The following is a 15,055-nucleotide window of genomic DNA, read 5'->3' as shown; positions in this document are numbered from 1 at the left end:
GCCCGCGGTTGAGACCGTGGCCTCTAGCGTTCCGGGAGAGGACCGTCCTCTGCCCCAGCGAAAAAGCCAAGCAGGCGTACTACCCCCAGTGCCTCAGAAACATGCCGATCTATACGGCCACCCCTACGAGAGGGGATTCCGAGAAGCGGAAGAGAAGCACCTCGCGAGCCACGATGAGATGGATACATACGTCGTCGTGGACCGTAGAGAAGCCGCCGGGCACCAGATTCTGGGTTGCCGGTGGGTATACGTCTATAAAACGGACGAGAAGGGAGCACTCCAGAAACTCAAGGCAAGGATCGTTGTTCGAGGAGATCAACAGGCTAAAAACGCTTTCAAGGATACATACGCTGCGACCCTCGCTGGACAATCGTTCCGAACCCTTATTGCCACCGCGGCCCAGCAAGATCTTACCTTACTGCAGTACGACGCAGTTAATGCCTTTGTCCACGCTCCGATCGACGAGACAGTATATATGGAGTTTCCACCGGGCCATGAGCAGCAGGGGAAGGTCCTGCGGCTGAAGAAGGCTCTATACGGCCTTCGCAGGTCCCCTCTACTGTGGCAACGGCATCTAGAGAACGGTCTGAAAGCAATGGGGATGGAACGCGTCGCAGGCGAGAATTGCTGCTGGCGGAAGGGACGCGTGCTCTTCTTCTTCTATGTCGACGACTGTGTTCTCGCGTTTCCCCCTGAGTGTAGAAACGCTGCTGAGCGCCTCATTAACGGGCTCAAAGAGAAGTACCACCTGGAAGGCGGAGACCCTCTTCACTGGTTTCTAGGAATCGAGGTCACGCGCGACCGAGCCAAGAAGAAAATCTGGCTATCTCAGGCAGCATACGCACAGAAGATCGCACGGTTGATTGGTCAAGGCACACATAAAGGATCACAGAGGAAGAACACTCGATTTACGACACCTATGACGAACGAGGAGCTACTGCCCGCCGAGGAGCACGCCTCAAAGAGCGAAATAACGGCATACCAACGAAAGATTGGATCGATCCTATACTTGGCGGTGATGACGCGCCCCGATATCGCCTTTGCTGCAAGCCGTCTGGCGAGGTTTAACCAGAATCCCTCTCAGAAGCATCATCGCGCTGCAGATCGAGTATTGCAGTACATCTTGGACACCTGCTTCCTTAGTCTCGAGTACGATGGCAACAACAAGAGTTTCGAAGTCGCATCAGACGCCAGCTTCGCAGATAACTCGCTAGATCGAAAGAGCTCTCAGGCGTACGCACTACGGCTTGCTGGAGGATTGATCGGATGGAGAGCGAACAAACAAGACACAGTCACAACATCAACGACAGAAGCAGAGCTTCTCGCCCTCTCACAAGCAGCACGCGAAGCTATATTCGTTAGCCGTCTGTTGAGTGCTCTTAATACGACGATTCCAAGCGGCGGAATAACGATCCAGTGCGACAACCTCCAGACGATTCGAATAGTAACTGAGGAACTCGTGACTCTAAAGACGAGGCTTCGTCACGTTGATATACACAACCACTGGTTGAGACAGGAGGTTGAGAACGGCACCATCAACGTCGTCCACACACCAACGAAAGACCTTGTTGCGGACGGACTCACGAAGAGCCTCGCAAGGCAACCGTTTGAAGACTTCATAAAACAGCTCAACTTGGTGAAGAAGGAGACGGAACCACTACGCGAAGAGAGGGACCCTCTCGCAGAGACCGCATGGAGCGGAGGGATCTTTGAAGGAGGAGAGGAATAAGGAAGAAGTCGGTTGGCCTGCCACCCCTAAGGGTAGCCTCCGCTGCTGCGTATGAAGCGCGCAGGAGCGCCCTAGGACCGAGGTCTCGAGCCGCGAAGGCTAAAGGGGTGTGTCAAAAAGGGTGGTAGGCCAGGGGCGCTGGAAGCGATGCACACGCAGAGCGCCTAGGATGCCAGGAAGGCGCTAGGAGGAATGTTTGGCCGAGGACCGCGCTAGGTGCGCTTAGTCACAGGGAACACGCCGGAAGAAGGCGCGTAAGGGATACGGACAGGTCTTAGGAAAAGAAGAAGCACAATACACATCACGATTGACCCCTGAATGTGCGCCTACGAATATTCGAACAAAACGACTTATCGTTTACAAGCCGGCATAGAAAGCAGCCGCGTAGTCGTTAAGGAGACGAGACAACGCAAGCGCGATCGGCTTAATGTTACGACCCGTTAGATACACCTAACAGGACCCACTCGGTTGGGCGGTTATGACAGGACTTTGTATGCAGGGCCACGGGAACAAAAGGTAACCTCTCGGAACGGAAGAACTATAGAACGGAACAAGTCACGTGATGAATCATTCTAGGTCAGAATGATCCAAGAAGAGTTGGGGGCCAACGGATCATGTTCGATCAATATGATCTCCAACGACTACAGACAATACGTGTAGATAGACTCCTATATAGACCAGGACTTGAGTACCTGCTCAAGCCCTCTAGATAGTTCTTCAGCAATCAACTTGTGATTCATCCTCGAATGACTTTCAGCTTACCTCTCAGTATTGTGAATACTAAGAACCTCGTTACCATAGTGTAAGACTGATCACCTTACCCTAACCCTACGATCTACCAGAACGACCTCTACGAACCAGTGTTAGTCTCTTACTGCACCTTCTGTTAGCAGAACCCTACTGTCAGATAGCTGGCCGTAACACTATACTATAGAACGATATCGTGCTTAAATATATTTTATAGGCGAAGCGGAATAAAGATATTCCGGTCATTCCATTTCGGGATTATCCCTACAGGCGATATATAGGTCACGTAATGGTGAGGCTGCGCACTTCGCCTCGAAGGCATCACGACAAATATCTTATCTTCTTATCTGGAACCGGCTTAGTTAACAGGTCGATTAGTAGTTCGACGACAACTCCGTTGTTTCTTATTTACTCTTTCAAATAGCTAATCACAACCTTCTCAAACGATCGCTTGAATCTATGTGATGGCAAAATATACGTATTTGAGATCTCTTGTCTTCCTATGAATCACTGGCCGATTTTCGGTGTCGAAGTCGTCTAACGGATGGAACTTTCGTCAGGCAACCAGGCTAATCACTGCACATTAACAGCCAGCAGTGAATCCAGGCGTTACCCATACCATGCCATAGGTCAACACTATAAGAGGGGTATTAGTTACCTAGTTACTGGGTGCAATTGATCGTATGGTGTGCTCGATCAGGCTGAGCCTTCCCTTATCAGACCGAACAGTAGCATGGAAAATAGCGAATGAAGAAAAGGGGACTCAATGCAGTAACCCCTTAAGGGTCACTTATGCAGCCACAATGCAAGGATTCAGATACCTTGAGTTCGCGTGACCTGTTTCCACGGGTCTTTCTTCTAAGGGGTAGAAAGTGCTCGCAAGGCTACCACTGGCGTACAAAAGGTATAAAGTTCCCCCAAAAGCGCATCATACGGCATCAGTACTTTTTTAAAATCACTAAAATTCTTCATCGAAACTCAAATTCTCTTTTTCCTCAGCTAACAATGCCAGCTGTAAAGACAGCTTTTGCATCTCCGTGGAAATGTCTCAATATCAGAAATGCTTCCAGAGGTGATTTTGTTTTGATCCAAGTTCAAGGACCTGAAGGCTCTATTATTGCTCGGTTTCGCCGAAACAGGGAAAACGAAGACACCTTGGAGAATAAGCTCATAGCATACTATGAGGCTCTGGAGACGGAAACAGAAGCTGCTGGACGGGCATTTCCCGTGTCCGAGGACCTGAGCCAGCAAGTTGAAGAGGCCGTTGAGCATATCTGTGCCGATTACCGCAAATACGTTGAAGCGGATGCATTGCTTGATGTCTACACAAAGGATCATTTAGTCTGCGGAAAGATTACCCGTGAGACTGAAAGCTTTCAGCAATACCTTTCGCTGCTACGACCGTTCCACAGCATTGTTGGGGAAGAAAAACCAACGACAAGAGGACAAAATGAGGTCATTTCGTTCGGTGATCTCATCTTCGACTTTGCTTTCCAGAGCTTTCGAGGGACTTGTTTCAAGTGCAGCGTACCTAAACATCACATTGAGAACATGGTCTTCAAAGGCTTCTCATTTGCAGATTTCTTGGCTTTTCCCCGACAAGATTTCGAATGCAGAAGAGACGCCATGTATCGCGAGATGAAAGTTTTGTCCAAGGTCATACCGCCACACGAACACATAATTGGGGCGTCCGAGTTCCAAGTCGCGGCCACAGCATCAAGCCCGTTCATCACAGGCGTCTTGTATCCCCTCTACAGCCGCGGCACAGTTGCTCAAGCACTGAAGATGAACAGCAGTCTGGGGAAACGTGTCCCCCTTGTTCTTAAGGCCAAATGGGCGTTTCAAATCGTATCTGCCATGGCCCATACCCACTTCAACGCACCTTCGTGGCATCAAGACATCAAGCCATCGAACTTCCTTCTTGACGAGAATGACGATATCGTTATCATCGATTGGGAGCAAGGTGTCGGTGGAATTACAACGTTCATAGCAGCACCGGAGGCCAATGGATGTCTTGAAGTGCACTCCTCAGCTTCAGCGGGCACCGAAAAGCTAATTTACGAAGAGTATCAGGGGCCACCAAGAATCAACAACATCATAGGAACCCCCAAGTGGGACGTATTCCCACAGTGGAAAATCGATTGTCCTCGAGCCGTCGAACTGGCAGACGTGTATGGTATTGGCGTGTCCCTGTTCGTCATTCTGGAAGAAATACCATTGAACAATGCACCAGGAAACGAGGACTATGCTGGCGTTCGGGTGTCATGGACAAGCCGGTCTGCAGATGTCCCTCAGAGTTGGAAAGATGTCGTAGAGCTGTGCATCGCCAAAGATCCTAATGAAAGGATGGGTTTGAGCCAGTTGGTGGAATTCTGGAGGCACGAGTATCAGGATTTGTTAGAAAAGGATGGTCAACTTTAGTTGTAAGCTCGTTTCCCCTGATCGAATCTAGATTACCAATTCATTCAGTTCACATCCGCTGTGCATTGCGAAGTTATCAGTCAACCGATGGGGATTTGAGTCTTGAATAAAATCAAAGTTTACTAATATGATGGCATGTCAAGTCTGTTAGTGGCGAGGTCCTCCTCGCCTCAATCTGTCATTCTCCTTTGTTGTCGCAGAAGCTAATGACGGCGTATTCGCCGTTGCGGGTCCATTGACCTGTAGCATCGGGATCGATTTCTTTTTCCTTCCCCGGGCTGAGACCAACGACAGTGTCTGCCTTACAGGTTCGGAGTGACAAGATACGCATTCCCATGTCCCCAGTAGCCAAAGGCTTTCCCAGAAGACCAATGGCATCTCGAAAGCTTGTGGTGCGAGGCCAAAGGCCATCAAAGACGAGCTTCCTGTAGTTCAAGTCACCTTTAAAAATGACGAGGTCTGCAGCGCAGAGTTGAGTCCAAAGGTCTGGGGCTATTGTCTGCATGCGAGCATAGCAGTGCTGGGTGGTCCAGAAAGAATGTGCCTCGTATCTAAGCCTCCCGGACCGGGAGTATTCGCGCAGTTGCGCACTAAATTCGGCAGTCCATTTCTGCTCCTCCTCTGTTGTGGGCTCCGAGAAACCTGAAGTCTCGAATGTTTCCAGCAAGAAATCAAAGTCTTTAGCTGTGACATCCGAAACAAACCAGGGGATGTCTTTGCCATGGAGGACCACCTTTTCGGCGTAGCCTGCTGCCAGAAGATGGGAGACAAGAATGAGATCCGCAAGAAATTCAAACCCGGCGTTGTCAAGAACGATGTGAATCTCGTTGTTAGGATGCCTGGCTGGCAATGGGGCGAGGAGCTCCCAGACTTGCTCTGTGTCATCGTCGACGACATTTTTCTTGAAATTCTCTCTGGCCTTCTTGCCCTGTCGACTTTGGAGATCTTCTGTAGACACGTGCACGAGCAATAGCAGGTCGACGGCATTGCCCCAGAGACTGATTTGGAGAGCTTCCTCCATTATAGCCTTGAGGTCTTCTGCTGCGGTAAGAGACTTTTCGTTGACCTTGCGATTTACGTCCAGAACCCAATGAACGAGCTCAATGATGCTGCTCTTAGAAGACTTTAATGCATTCGCCTTTTGCTTGGCGAATGGATCATAGTCTTTCCAGAACTGGGTCTCCCGGCGGGCGAAGCAGTTGTGAATTAATCGGTAAAGATAATTCTCCGTGAAAAGCCAAGGGGAGTTGTGCCAAGTCATTGGGCCGAGGAAATCTAATTCTCGATTGAAGGAACCAATAACTTCATTGCCGTCATTTGGGATGGGCTGAAGTCGGCCATCACTTTCCATGCTGTCGAGCACCGTTTGGAGCGCAGCTAGCAGTGCAGACCCATCGTCCCTAATTTTGTTGGTACTATCAACATCCTGCACAGTGTTCTCAACATCCACAATGATGTTTTTCAAAATTTTCGGCCAGCGGGTTCGTGCAGTCGAATAAGCAAGAGATGCAGGGTTTCCAGAGTGAGACACGGCTATTAGAATGTCAGTGGTGACTGGTGGATTGCTTCTTCTCTCCATACGTACAGATCGATGCATCTATCTGGAGAAAGGTATCAGAATGCGCCATAGAGAAGCTTCGGGAATGTACAACTTGATTGATGATGATGATCAAGGAGATTGTTTGAAGGGATCGAAGAATTGATAAACCCTTGTCGTAAAATGAAAGGCTGATAATGTCTTATTTCTTTTGAGGCTTATTTTTACACCTGTCATGAACAGATCAGGCTGTCGTATACACCACATGCACATGGACAGGTCAACTTGAATAGGCAGACCGGTCTTGCCCAGCATAACGTGGTTGATTGCGGCACAGAGCCTGATTGAAGTGCTTGAACCGGTCAGCTTAAACGGGTTTAGTTCCGTGGTGCTGCAGGCTGGCAACGCCACTTGCTTATTCTTCTGCCAGAAAAGTACTGCCTCTAAACACAGAGTTTCAATCAGGCTGGGCCAAAAGCCAGTTCTGGCCATATGCATGAAGCTACAAACGAAACGGTTGCATCGAGATAGACAGAGACGGGTGTCAATTATGAGGTGAATTGGTCGGTTTTAAGTAATTACATGTGACTAAGATGTACCAAGCTACATCATATCCTATGCAAGCTTGGCCCTCATTCATATCTTCGACTAGGTACGTTCCAGAACCATCACAGACGTATCGAAGTATTCCTCCTCTCCATCCACCTGGGTTCTGAACTTGGCGACTTCTGTGAATCCCAGCCGGTTGTAAAGTCTAGTTCCCATGGGGCTTCCAAGAAGCGTCAGAGTCAAGTTTTGCTTCTCGGCCTTCTCGAAGCCCCACTGGCATAGCAATTCTCCTGCGCCACGCCGCTGATAAGATGGATGACATGCCAACATTGACAAGTAAAGCTGCTGATCACCGTACTTTTCATCGAACCATTGCGCCTTTGCTTTTGACATCGCCGCTCTATAAGCCTTCATGCGCTCTGGCGCTGCATCCTTCCGTTGAAGGTGATCTGTTGGCGGTCCAGCGTTTGCTACACCAGGGTTAATAAGCAAGCATGAGAACTCTGTTCATGACGTTACGTACTACTTGTCTCGGGTGGTTGCACTTCGGAAGGAGGAAGCTGCCAGATACTATAGGCCACTGGCTTCGTAACAGTAGGGTCCTCAATGCTTGGGCACTCATAAACAAAAAATGCATTTTCCCCGGACATCATGTACTCCTCGTTTCGAATACGTGTGTACTTGGTGTGATCTTCGGGATACTGCTCTCTGTAGGGAAAACGGTACGTGCAAACAGGATCTGCTGGAAGAGCCGCAACAGCAATCCATGTGATGGCGTCCAAATCGGACTTCGTGGCTGGGCGAATGGACATGATGGATTGAAAGAGAACACACCAAATGTCTACCAAAAGAGGACTAGGTAGCTAAGTCGGCAGACAATAACGCAAGGGTTGCGGACTACAGATGATCTAGGCTGCCACCTTGAGCCAAGGAATACAAGGCAGCGACGACACCACTTTATACTGCTGAAGTGAGGGGCGCGTCTTCCTGGACATGACCTGACCGGTCAGCTCTAAACGGACGAGGCTGTGTTAACAGATACGCACCACTTTCAGCATGCTAACTATACGTAGCTGGCTCTGGCTGTTTCATTAGAAAAAGCCATTCGGTCTTAATTTCCAGGCGGCATAGCGGCTGCGGCCACAGGGTAACCTGGTGAGAAAGGCCGGCGATCATTAGGAATGACAGGGGACATCCAACCAAATCTTGGGGGAATGCACCACCACGGTCCGGCCTGGACATTAGAAGACTACTTGAGTTCGTTCAGCCATCCCAGTCTATGTTAGAGAAAGTCTACGTAAATCTCACTAGCCAGCTCAGATCAGCTGTGAGCAGATACCCTTCCCAAGTCCAATGACCCTCAAAATTCTGTCTCACAAGATGTTTTTGCCCCTAATGGCCGCACATCCAGTACCAAATCCACAAATCAGACAACGAATGAATAATTACTGGGTATAGTGAGAAAAGCAAACACAGATACTCCGACCCCAATTCCAGCGCCCGCTCCCTCCTTGCTCCCCTCTTCCGAACCGGTCAACCTAATCCAGCCCTGACTCCAAGACCAATCAAAACTGAGACCCAATGCCAAGCAGCAATACATCATGCCCCGCAGCTTGTAACATGTTTTCCGATCGATGAGCGGTTGTGGTGTTTTTCGGTGCAGATACAGACGAAGATGTAGCTGCTCGTTCCCCGAAGCGACTTGACGTGGTGAAAGAGTTGTTTGGCGAAATCATGCGTGGGGAGAGAGTTGGTAATGGATCTATGTGCACCATAAAGTTCTTTAGTTTTGTCGGTCCAAGGTGACGAACTGCCCCGAAGAGGGAAAGGGACTTACCTCGAAGAAAAAGCGGTCTAGAGGACGGGTTGTAGTGTCCTTCGTTGGTTGTTCTGGTCATCTTGAACTTTCAGAATATCTTTTCGCCTCTAATACAGTTGAACAACAGCTTTATCTGGCTGTTTTGGGCCGATATCTCAGCCATTTCTTGTTGATCAATTGCCGCCATCACTGTTATATATACCTACTATCGAAATGTCTCCTCGAACTGACCAATTCACAAAGCGCACAATTAGTCCCTTTCAAAGTGAGGCTTAACCGGTCGGCTTTTTTGGAGAAAGCGGGACAACCTCTGGCAGCCCCCTATTTCTTGAGCGCACCACGAACAGTAGACCGGTCGGAGGCCTAGGATGTACCGAATCATCACAGCTTTCCTCGGCCAGGCATCAACCGAAGGCCTTTTTTTCTCCTCTCACTTACTTGCTACTTGGCTTTGAAATACTGCTGGTCAATTGCGCGCTCTTACTGGTTATGCAAGTGGAAAGATTTGGCATTCGAGGTACTACGTACCAAAACATCACAAGTTTTCATCAATTGAGTGAAGTAAAGAAAGATTGAATTAGGTCCAGCCAAAATAATGAGTTGCTTTCTTCAGACAAGTTCATTCTGTTGATATCTATATTGTCGTAGTTGGCCCCCAACGCGTATCATAGAGCTGCGACACGAAATACCAGTCATTTTCGAAATCTTTTGCCTCCCTTATCCTCCGAAACTCGGGAACTGTTGTCAAAGTTAGTAAAATTTAATACAAGAGTGGTAAGCTGACCACATACGTCTTTGATGTATCATTTCGGTGGACTCTCGAATGAACCGCTCTTGTGAATGGTTGAGTTGGACCATGCGCAGGTTTTCTGGCGTGATCCATCCCGGTGTGAAGGGCGAGCTTCCCTTATTGCAGTAATGAAAGTAGTAGAGCATCGTCTTAGCTCCGTTATGAAGCGCTTCGACGAATTTGTCGTACACGTAACGAGTCTTGTAATTGATAATGTCAGAAGGGAGTCGTGATCCGTGTCTCAAGCTACATGACATACCTGAAGACCATATTTCTTTGCTTGCTTGTTCTCATCTGCTGTAAGGATGGAGCAGTTGTGAAGCAAAATGAACAAGCTGAGGTAGATCGAGAACCATGAACGTGGGTCGTTTGCTTTGATGAGTTGTTGGAGGCGTTTCAAGACGGCAGCTTTCAGCGGGAGCAGAATCTGCGTCGTGGTTATAAGTTCGACCTGTGCGCTCATCATGGGCGTAATCGAAACTGTCCCATAGCTACCGACGTCCTCGTCTAATGTCTGTGGATCCATGCCTAGAGTTTCGTCTCCGATGATTCGCTCGGATTGTGATTCCATACGAATAGCGACCCAGAGCTGGAAAAGATCTTGTAGCATGCGTCTACCTTCCGGATCATCTGGAAGATCTTTTGGCTGGAATACCATCTTATAAGCCATGGAATATGTGGAGGATAGTAGCTTGTCCTTCTTCGTCATAATGTAGTGACGAATACTCGTGCCGATGTTTTGAGCAACAAACTTTTTGAAAGCTTTCCCAGTCTCTTTCATGTTGTAAATCGCATATGGTCCTCTGTAATACTTAATGAGTTCACCATTCTTCTTCCATGTCCGTGATAGCGAGTCTCCATCGACGGGAATGAACTTGCGGCATCTGATGTCAATTGTTGAACCCCCAAAAACATCTTGAGTGACTCTGATTGTCCTGATTTCTTCCGAGGCCCATGCTGTGATTTCAGTCATTTCCCAGCTGCTCCATCTTTTGCTCCAGCGGTATTGTGGGTGGGCACCTTTGTCGAAAAGCTCCGACTCAGTGATGTTGGAGCGAAAACAAGGCAATTTACATAACGTAGGACCTGATATCCTTGCACATCTTGCACAAGGACCATCCTCATTTTCTTGTACTGGAGAACACTTGTGAAAAGAGATTGTCAGCAAACACCAAGGTTGCGTAGCTTTAGATTCAACGAGAAATCACGTAATGCCTACTTACTCGAACACGTTGCAGGCGGCATCGCACGCATGCACCAGTCTTGCGCGTTTCCGCAGTTTCCTTCCGCTTAGCCATGCTTTTGAAGGGTTGTCTGACTTTTGGAATGTTCTTTGTGTTGTCTGTCGTGCCCGCATAAAACACCACAATCTTGGGGCCATCACTGTTTGCTGAAGACTCGTCGAAGGGATTGTCACCCTCCGCTTCGGGAGAGGTAGAAGTTGTTTTTGATCTTTTAACTACTTCTAAACTATCTGGGTCGGTATCTTGGCTGGATTTGTCGATGGAAACGACCCTATTTGGATTGCTTGAACTTATATCTCGCGATGAGTGTTGTGTTTCTGCAGAAAGCTTGTTAAACAATTCATAAGAAGGCCTCCTTTGGCCTATGTCTCCAGTTGAAGACAACTGGGTTGGCCCACTGGCTGCTTTCCGTATAGTAAGCTCTTTGGGGTGAGGCGGCACATGCGTAGTTGTGATAGCTCTTGGCCAGATGTCACCTATGAACTGGTTCGTGTCGACAAGTGATTCGGTGTATGTACTGTCAAAGTCGCCTAGTTGGTCAGAAGACTGAAACAAAAACTCTAAAGTATTGAACTCGTCGATATCAGCGGAAAATTCTGCTGATCCAGGCAAGTTGCCGTTGCCCAAAATCTCAAGTTTTGTAGATGGCAGCGCGGTATGAGACGGGTGAAATACAGGATCGGATGCCAAGAGTTGGTCAATTTCGAGTGAACTTCCATCTGAATATGGTTGAATGAGCGAAGCGGTTTCATCCTCTAGTGAAACCTCACTCAGCAATGCTGGGTCTTGGATCTCATTGCTGAATGTAATATTGTCTGGTTGCAATGTAATGAAGGCTGACGGAGTGCCAGCATTACCTGAAGAATGCGGAGTTCCTTTGAGAGGTTGTCCATATCTTGGCTCATTGGCGACCGAGGGTAAGAGTCCCATCTGGGGAAAGCCCCGTGGTACTGGCTGAGAGGAGGAAGCCAAGTCTTCGATGAAGGCCTCCGGTATTTGATAATGAAACAATCCTTGAAGTTCACCAGTTGACATGGCAGTATCTTGCCGAATGCTGCTGACTCTGTCCTGCTCAGTCACAGGTGTTGGCGTACCCAAAATCGGTTCAAAATCCCAGCCTTGCGTTTGTGTGCTACATCGTGGGAGAGATGGACCAGCGCCAGAGCTGTCGGAGCGAGACATGGATTCATGATGTTGTGGTTTTCCAATATCGGAAACAGACCCAAGGCGCGATGTTAAACTTCTACCCCCATCTTGAAATGGATTGGAAATCTGTAAGATAGACGCGGCTTGCTGAAGAATCAGGCGTTCTACTGGCGAGTAAAGCCGTGGCCTGGTCCCCAGTAGGGACTCATCGGCGTCAGCATCTCCCTGCCACGGCCTCTTTGACCGACGATTCTACCAAACACATTCGCATCAGCAATGGGACTTTAGATAGATAATTTTCCCGTACGTCGATTTTTTTTTAGAGCGCATAAGAATGGAATTAAGTTCTTTCAAGTGTCAAATATCCTGACTTACCATGATGTAGGAGTTTGCACAAGTTTTATGTACCAAATAAGGAGGGAGTCGGGAGCGGGGCCTCGCCCATGATTTCAGTTCAATGTTTGTTGAGGACCACCGATTGGGATGCCGTAAAGAGAGGTCGGCGCTTATGCACCTTATAAAACCGACTGGGCTTTTAGCCATGACCCAAGCCCCAGGAGCTTCGAACGGCGGCCTTTCTCGCCTTGCTTATTTTTCATGCAGTGTCCTACACCCTCTCTTGATCACTGTACTCCGGTTGATTGGCTCTTAGATAAGGGCTGCATCATCCCACCACAGTGACTGGCCAGTCACTGACAGGTGGGATGTTGACGCCTGTTGCAAACTAGGCTGTTTGGTGCCAAAGTACAGTCACCCATAAACGCACTACTTTAGGTGTGTCTCGGGCAGAATGGTGGCAAACACACAAATCAAGAGAGAAGAACAAGTGCAAATATACTTTAAGAGCCTCCATAACAGGTTGGGCTCACACGACACTTTCGATAAGAGATAGGAATATTGTGTGATGAGATGAAGCGCGCCAGGCTTGGCTGTAGGAAAACGGCTAAAAACAGTTTTTCTTTCCTTTTTGATAGTCCTTAATAAACTTCAAGTATTCAAAAAGAGAGCCGGCCAGTATGGTGCTTTGATGGAATGATTTGGTGGTATGCAAAGAACTATTCGTAGTGTTAATAGAAGTAACAGCACTTTAGTAATGACCGTTATGCTAAAGGTTCTAGCAGGGAAATCATAGGGGACCAATTCTCCTTGGCGGGATTAACTGTAGCAAAGTATGCCTGGCCCCCGCCTGTCGGCCATATCAATGCCAGCCACTTCCGATGCCTCAGGTTGTGCTGCCCACTGAAGGCCTCTGGAGGCCCCAAATGCGGCTCATAGTGTTGTTATGTTTGCCTATCATCTTCAATAGGGCTAGATACAGCAAAAACTGTCTTTTTTTTTTTTTTTTTTTTTTTTTTTTTTGGAGCGTCTCAATTAGTTTTATTTCTCGTAGGTGATTGCACTGCGCAGATTGCCCTAGCCTCAGCATCAATATTGCAATGTGATTAAAATACCAAGTCCTGTCTCTGGACTCATTTGTTCATATATTTGTAATATGAGTTCTTCGCATTCTTATCTAAAGGAAGACGGCTGAGCAACCTCAATCACAGAAATGAAAACCATGTCGCATCGGCTTGCGGCAAAAATGGGAGCCAAAAAGTGCAAATGTCGTATTGGATAGATTTATCGGTTAGCTATTAAAGTTAGCTGCGCTCGCGCTGCGAAGCTTTTTTGAGGAATGCCAAATAGGAATCCACTCGGTGAAAGGGGGCTATCATCTCCGGAGTCTCCGACTAGACATCATATATGTATGGGCTTGGACCTCGCTCGGGGCATATCGCTCTTTGTTAACCATTACGGCAAAAAATTTATTGGGTCTTGTTGGGTCACCTTGATGCGGACAGTTTCGGCGAGGTTGCTTCATCTAACTGCGCCCTCTAGGAAGCGTATCATTCGATTGAAAACTTCAACCCTGACAGATTGTAGCGCTATCACCAGGAATCCATTGAGCTGTGAGAGGATTTCTTGACTGGTGTTTTCGATCAAATATCTTCACATTTCTCCGTCCCGCCGCGGTGGTATCAAAGATGGTCAGCTAAAGAAGTCGAATGCAATGTTCGATGGGGCGGATCAGCGTAGCAATCATCACAATAACGCTGCCTACCCTGACTCGATGTGATACAACAATCCGCCGCACAAGCTTGCCCCGTACCACAGTTCCCAACTAATTGGCACGAGGTGGCTCGAGCACTTTAATAATTTATCCTTTTGGCAACGGTAGCGGCCTGAAAATCAACGCTTTCCGTCGTCTTATCTTTTCCTTGCCAGGAATGGTGGATCAGACAGCATAGTGTTCAGTTAAGGACCCGCTCGCCGGCTGACATACCTCGAACTCTATTTTACTAGTTCGTCTCATGGAAATATTCTAGACGAAGCTGACAGAGCCTAGCCGTCCGTCCGAATGGGCTGCACAAAGGGGCTTAGTATTGTCCAAATTACACTATGCTGGCCCGATAGAGTTGCTCTGCGAAGTCGAAGCAAGACCAACTGACTCGATCTTAAGGATAAGCTCAAGTCTTTAATGGTATAAAACCCTCGCTGTCGAATTCCCTCTAAGTAACCCCTTTCTCTCAATAACACCATCACTCTCTTCTTTCAGTCGCTACCATCAATCTTTCAAAATGCGTTCCATCACTTTCGTTCTTGCATCCCTTGTCTCGGCCGCCGCCGCCGACTTCACCATGTACTGCTGCGCTGGCGGAAACACGAGGATCACCACTGGCGACATCGCATGGGCTCTGGATGCCAAGAATGGCCGAATTAACGAGATGGGTATTGCTGGAGGCGCCACCTACCATACCACCCTCGGCATGTGCAAGTTTGGCAACCAGCCGATGGCTTGCGGCAAATACGTCACCTCAGCCCGAACCAGGGATCGAGCATCGACAAAGCTTAAGAACGGCCGTCTTTCTTGCGAAGACCCTGCATATCTAGAAGTTGACCAATGGCACTGCCCATTCTAAATCTATCCATACGGAATTGCTGAAGTATTTTGCGTATTATTACTCATGTAAGCGAACCACCGAAACCAGCAGAAACTCTACAGGTGCTAACATGGGAAAGTTTCACAAGAAAT

At 48.2% G+C, this 15,055-nt stretch overlaps 4 protein-coding genes across 4 annotated transcripts; 2 read left to right on the top strand and 2 right to left on the bottom strand.

Annotated features, from left to right (window-relative positions):
• Positions 1–3,481: 3,481 nt before the first annotated feature.
• Positions 3,482–4,897, top strand: CTRU02_210171 (Serine/threonine-protein kinase Nek6; the record flags this gene model as incomplete). Its single annotated transcript, XM_036733833.1, has 1 exon — positions 3,482–4,897. The coding sequence occupies one exon, from the start codon at positions 3,482–3,484 to the stop codon at positions 4,895–4,897; it is 1,416 nt and encodes a 471-aa protein (XP_036574461.1).
• A 178-nt stretch (positions 4,898–5,075) lies between these two features.
• On the bottom strand, positions 5,076–6,525 carry CTRU02_210170 (uncharacterized protein; the record flags this gene model as incomplete). Its single annotated transcript, XM_036733832.1, has 2 exons — positions 5,076–6,430; positions 6,483–6,525. 2 exons carry the CDS (start codon positions 6,523–6,525, stop codon positions 5,076–5,078), a joined length of 1,398 nt encoding a protein of 465 aa, XP_036574460.1.
• Positions 6,526–9,436: 2,911 nt separating this feature from the next.
• CTRU02_210169 (uncharacterized protein) lies at positions 9,437–10,373 on the bottom strand (the record flags this gene model as incomplete). Its single annotated transcript, XM_036733830.2, has 3 exons — positions 9,437–9,540; positions 9,594–9,792; positions 9,852–10,373. The coding sequence occupies 3 exons, from the start codon at positions 10,371–10,373 to the stop codon at positions 9,437–9,439; spliced, it is 825 nt and encodes a 274-aa protein (XP_036574458.2).
• Positions 10,374–14,600: 4,227 nt separating this feature from the next.
• CTRU02_210168 (uncharacterized protein) lies at positions 14,601–14,942 on the top strand (the record flags this gene model as incomplete). Its single annotated transcript, XM_036733829.1, has 1 exon — positions 14,601–14,942. One exon carries the CDS (start codon positions 14,601–14,603, stop codon positions 14,940–14,942), a length of 342 nt encoding a protein of 113 aa, XP_036574457.1.
• Between the last annotated feature and the right edge of the window lie 113 nt (positions 14,943–15,055).

Source organism: Colletotrichum truncatum (genome assembly GCF_014235925.2).
Source record: "Colletotrichum truncatum strain CMES1059 chromosome Unknown Contig_0006, whole genome shotgun sequence".
Taxonomy (NCBI): domain Eukaryota; kingdom Fungi; phylum Ascomycota; class Sordariomycetes; order Glomerellales; family Glomerellaceae; genus Colletotrichum; species Colletotrichum truncatum.
This window is presented reverse-complemented; position numbering and strand designations above follow the sequence as displayed.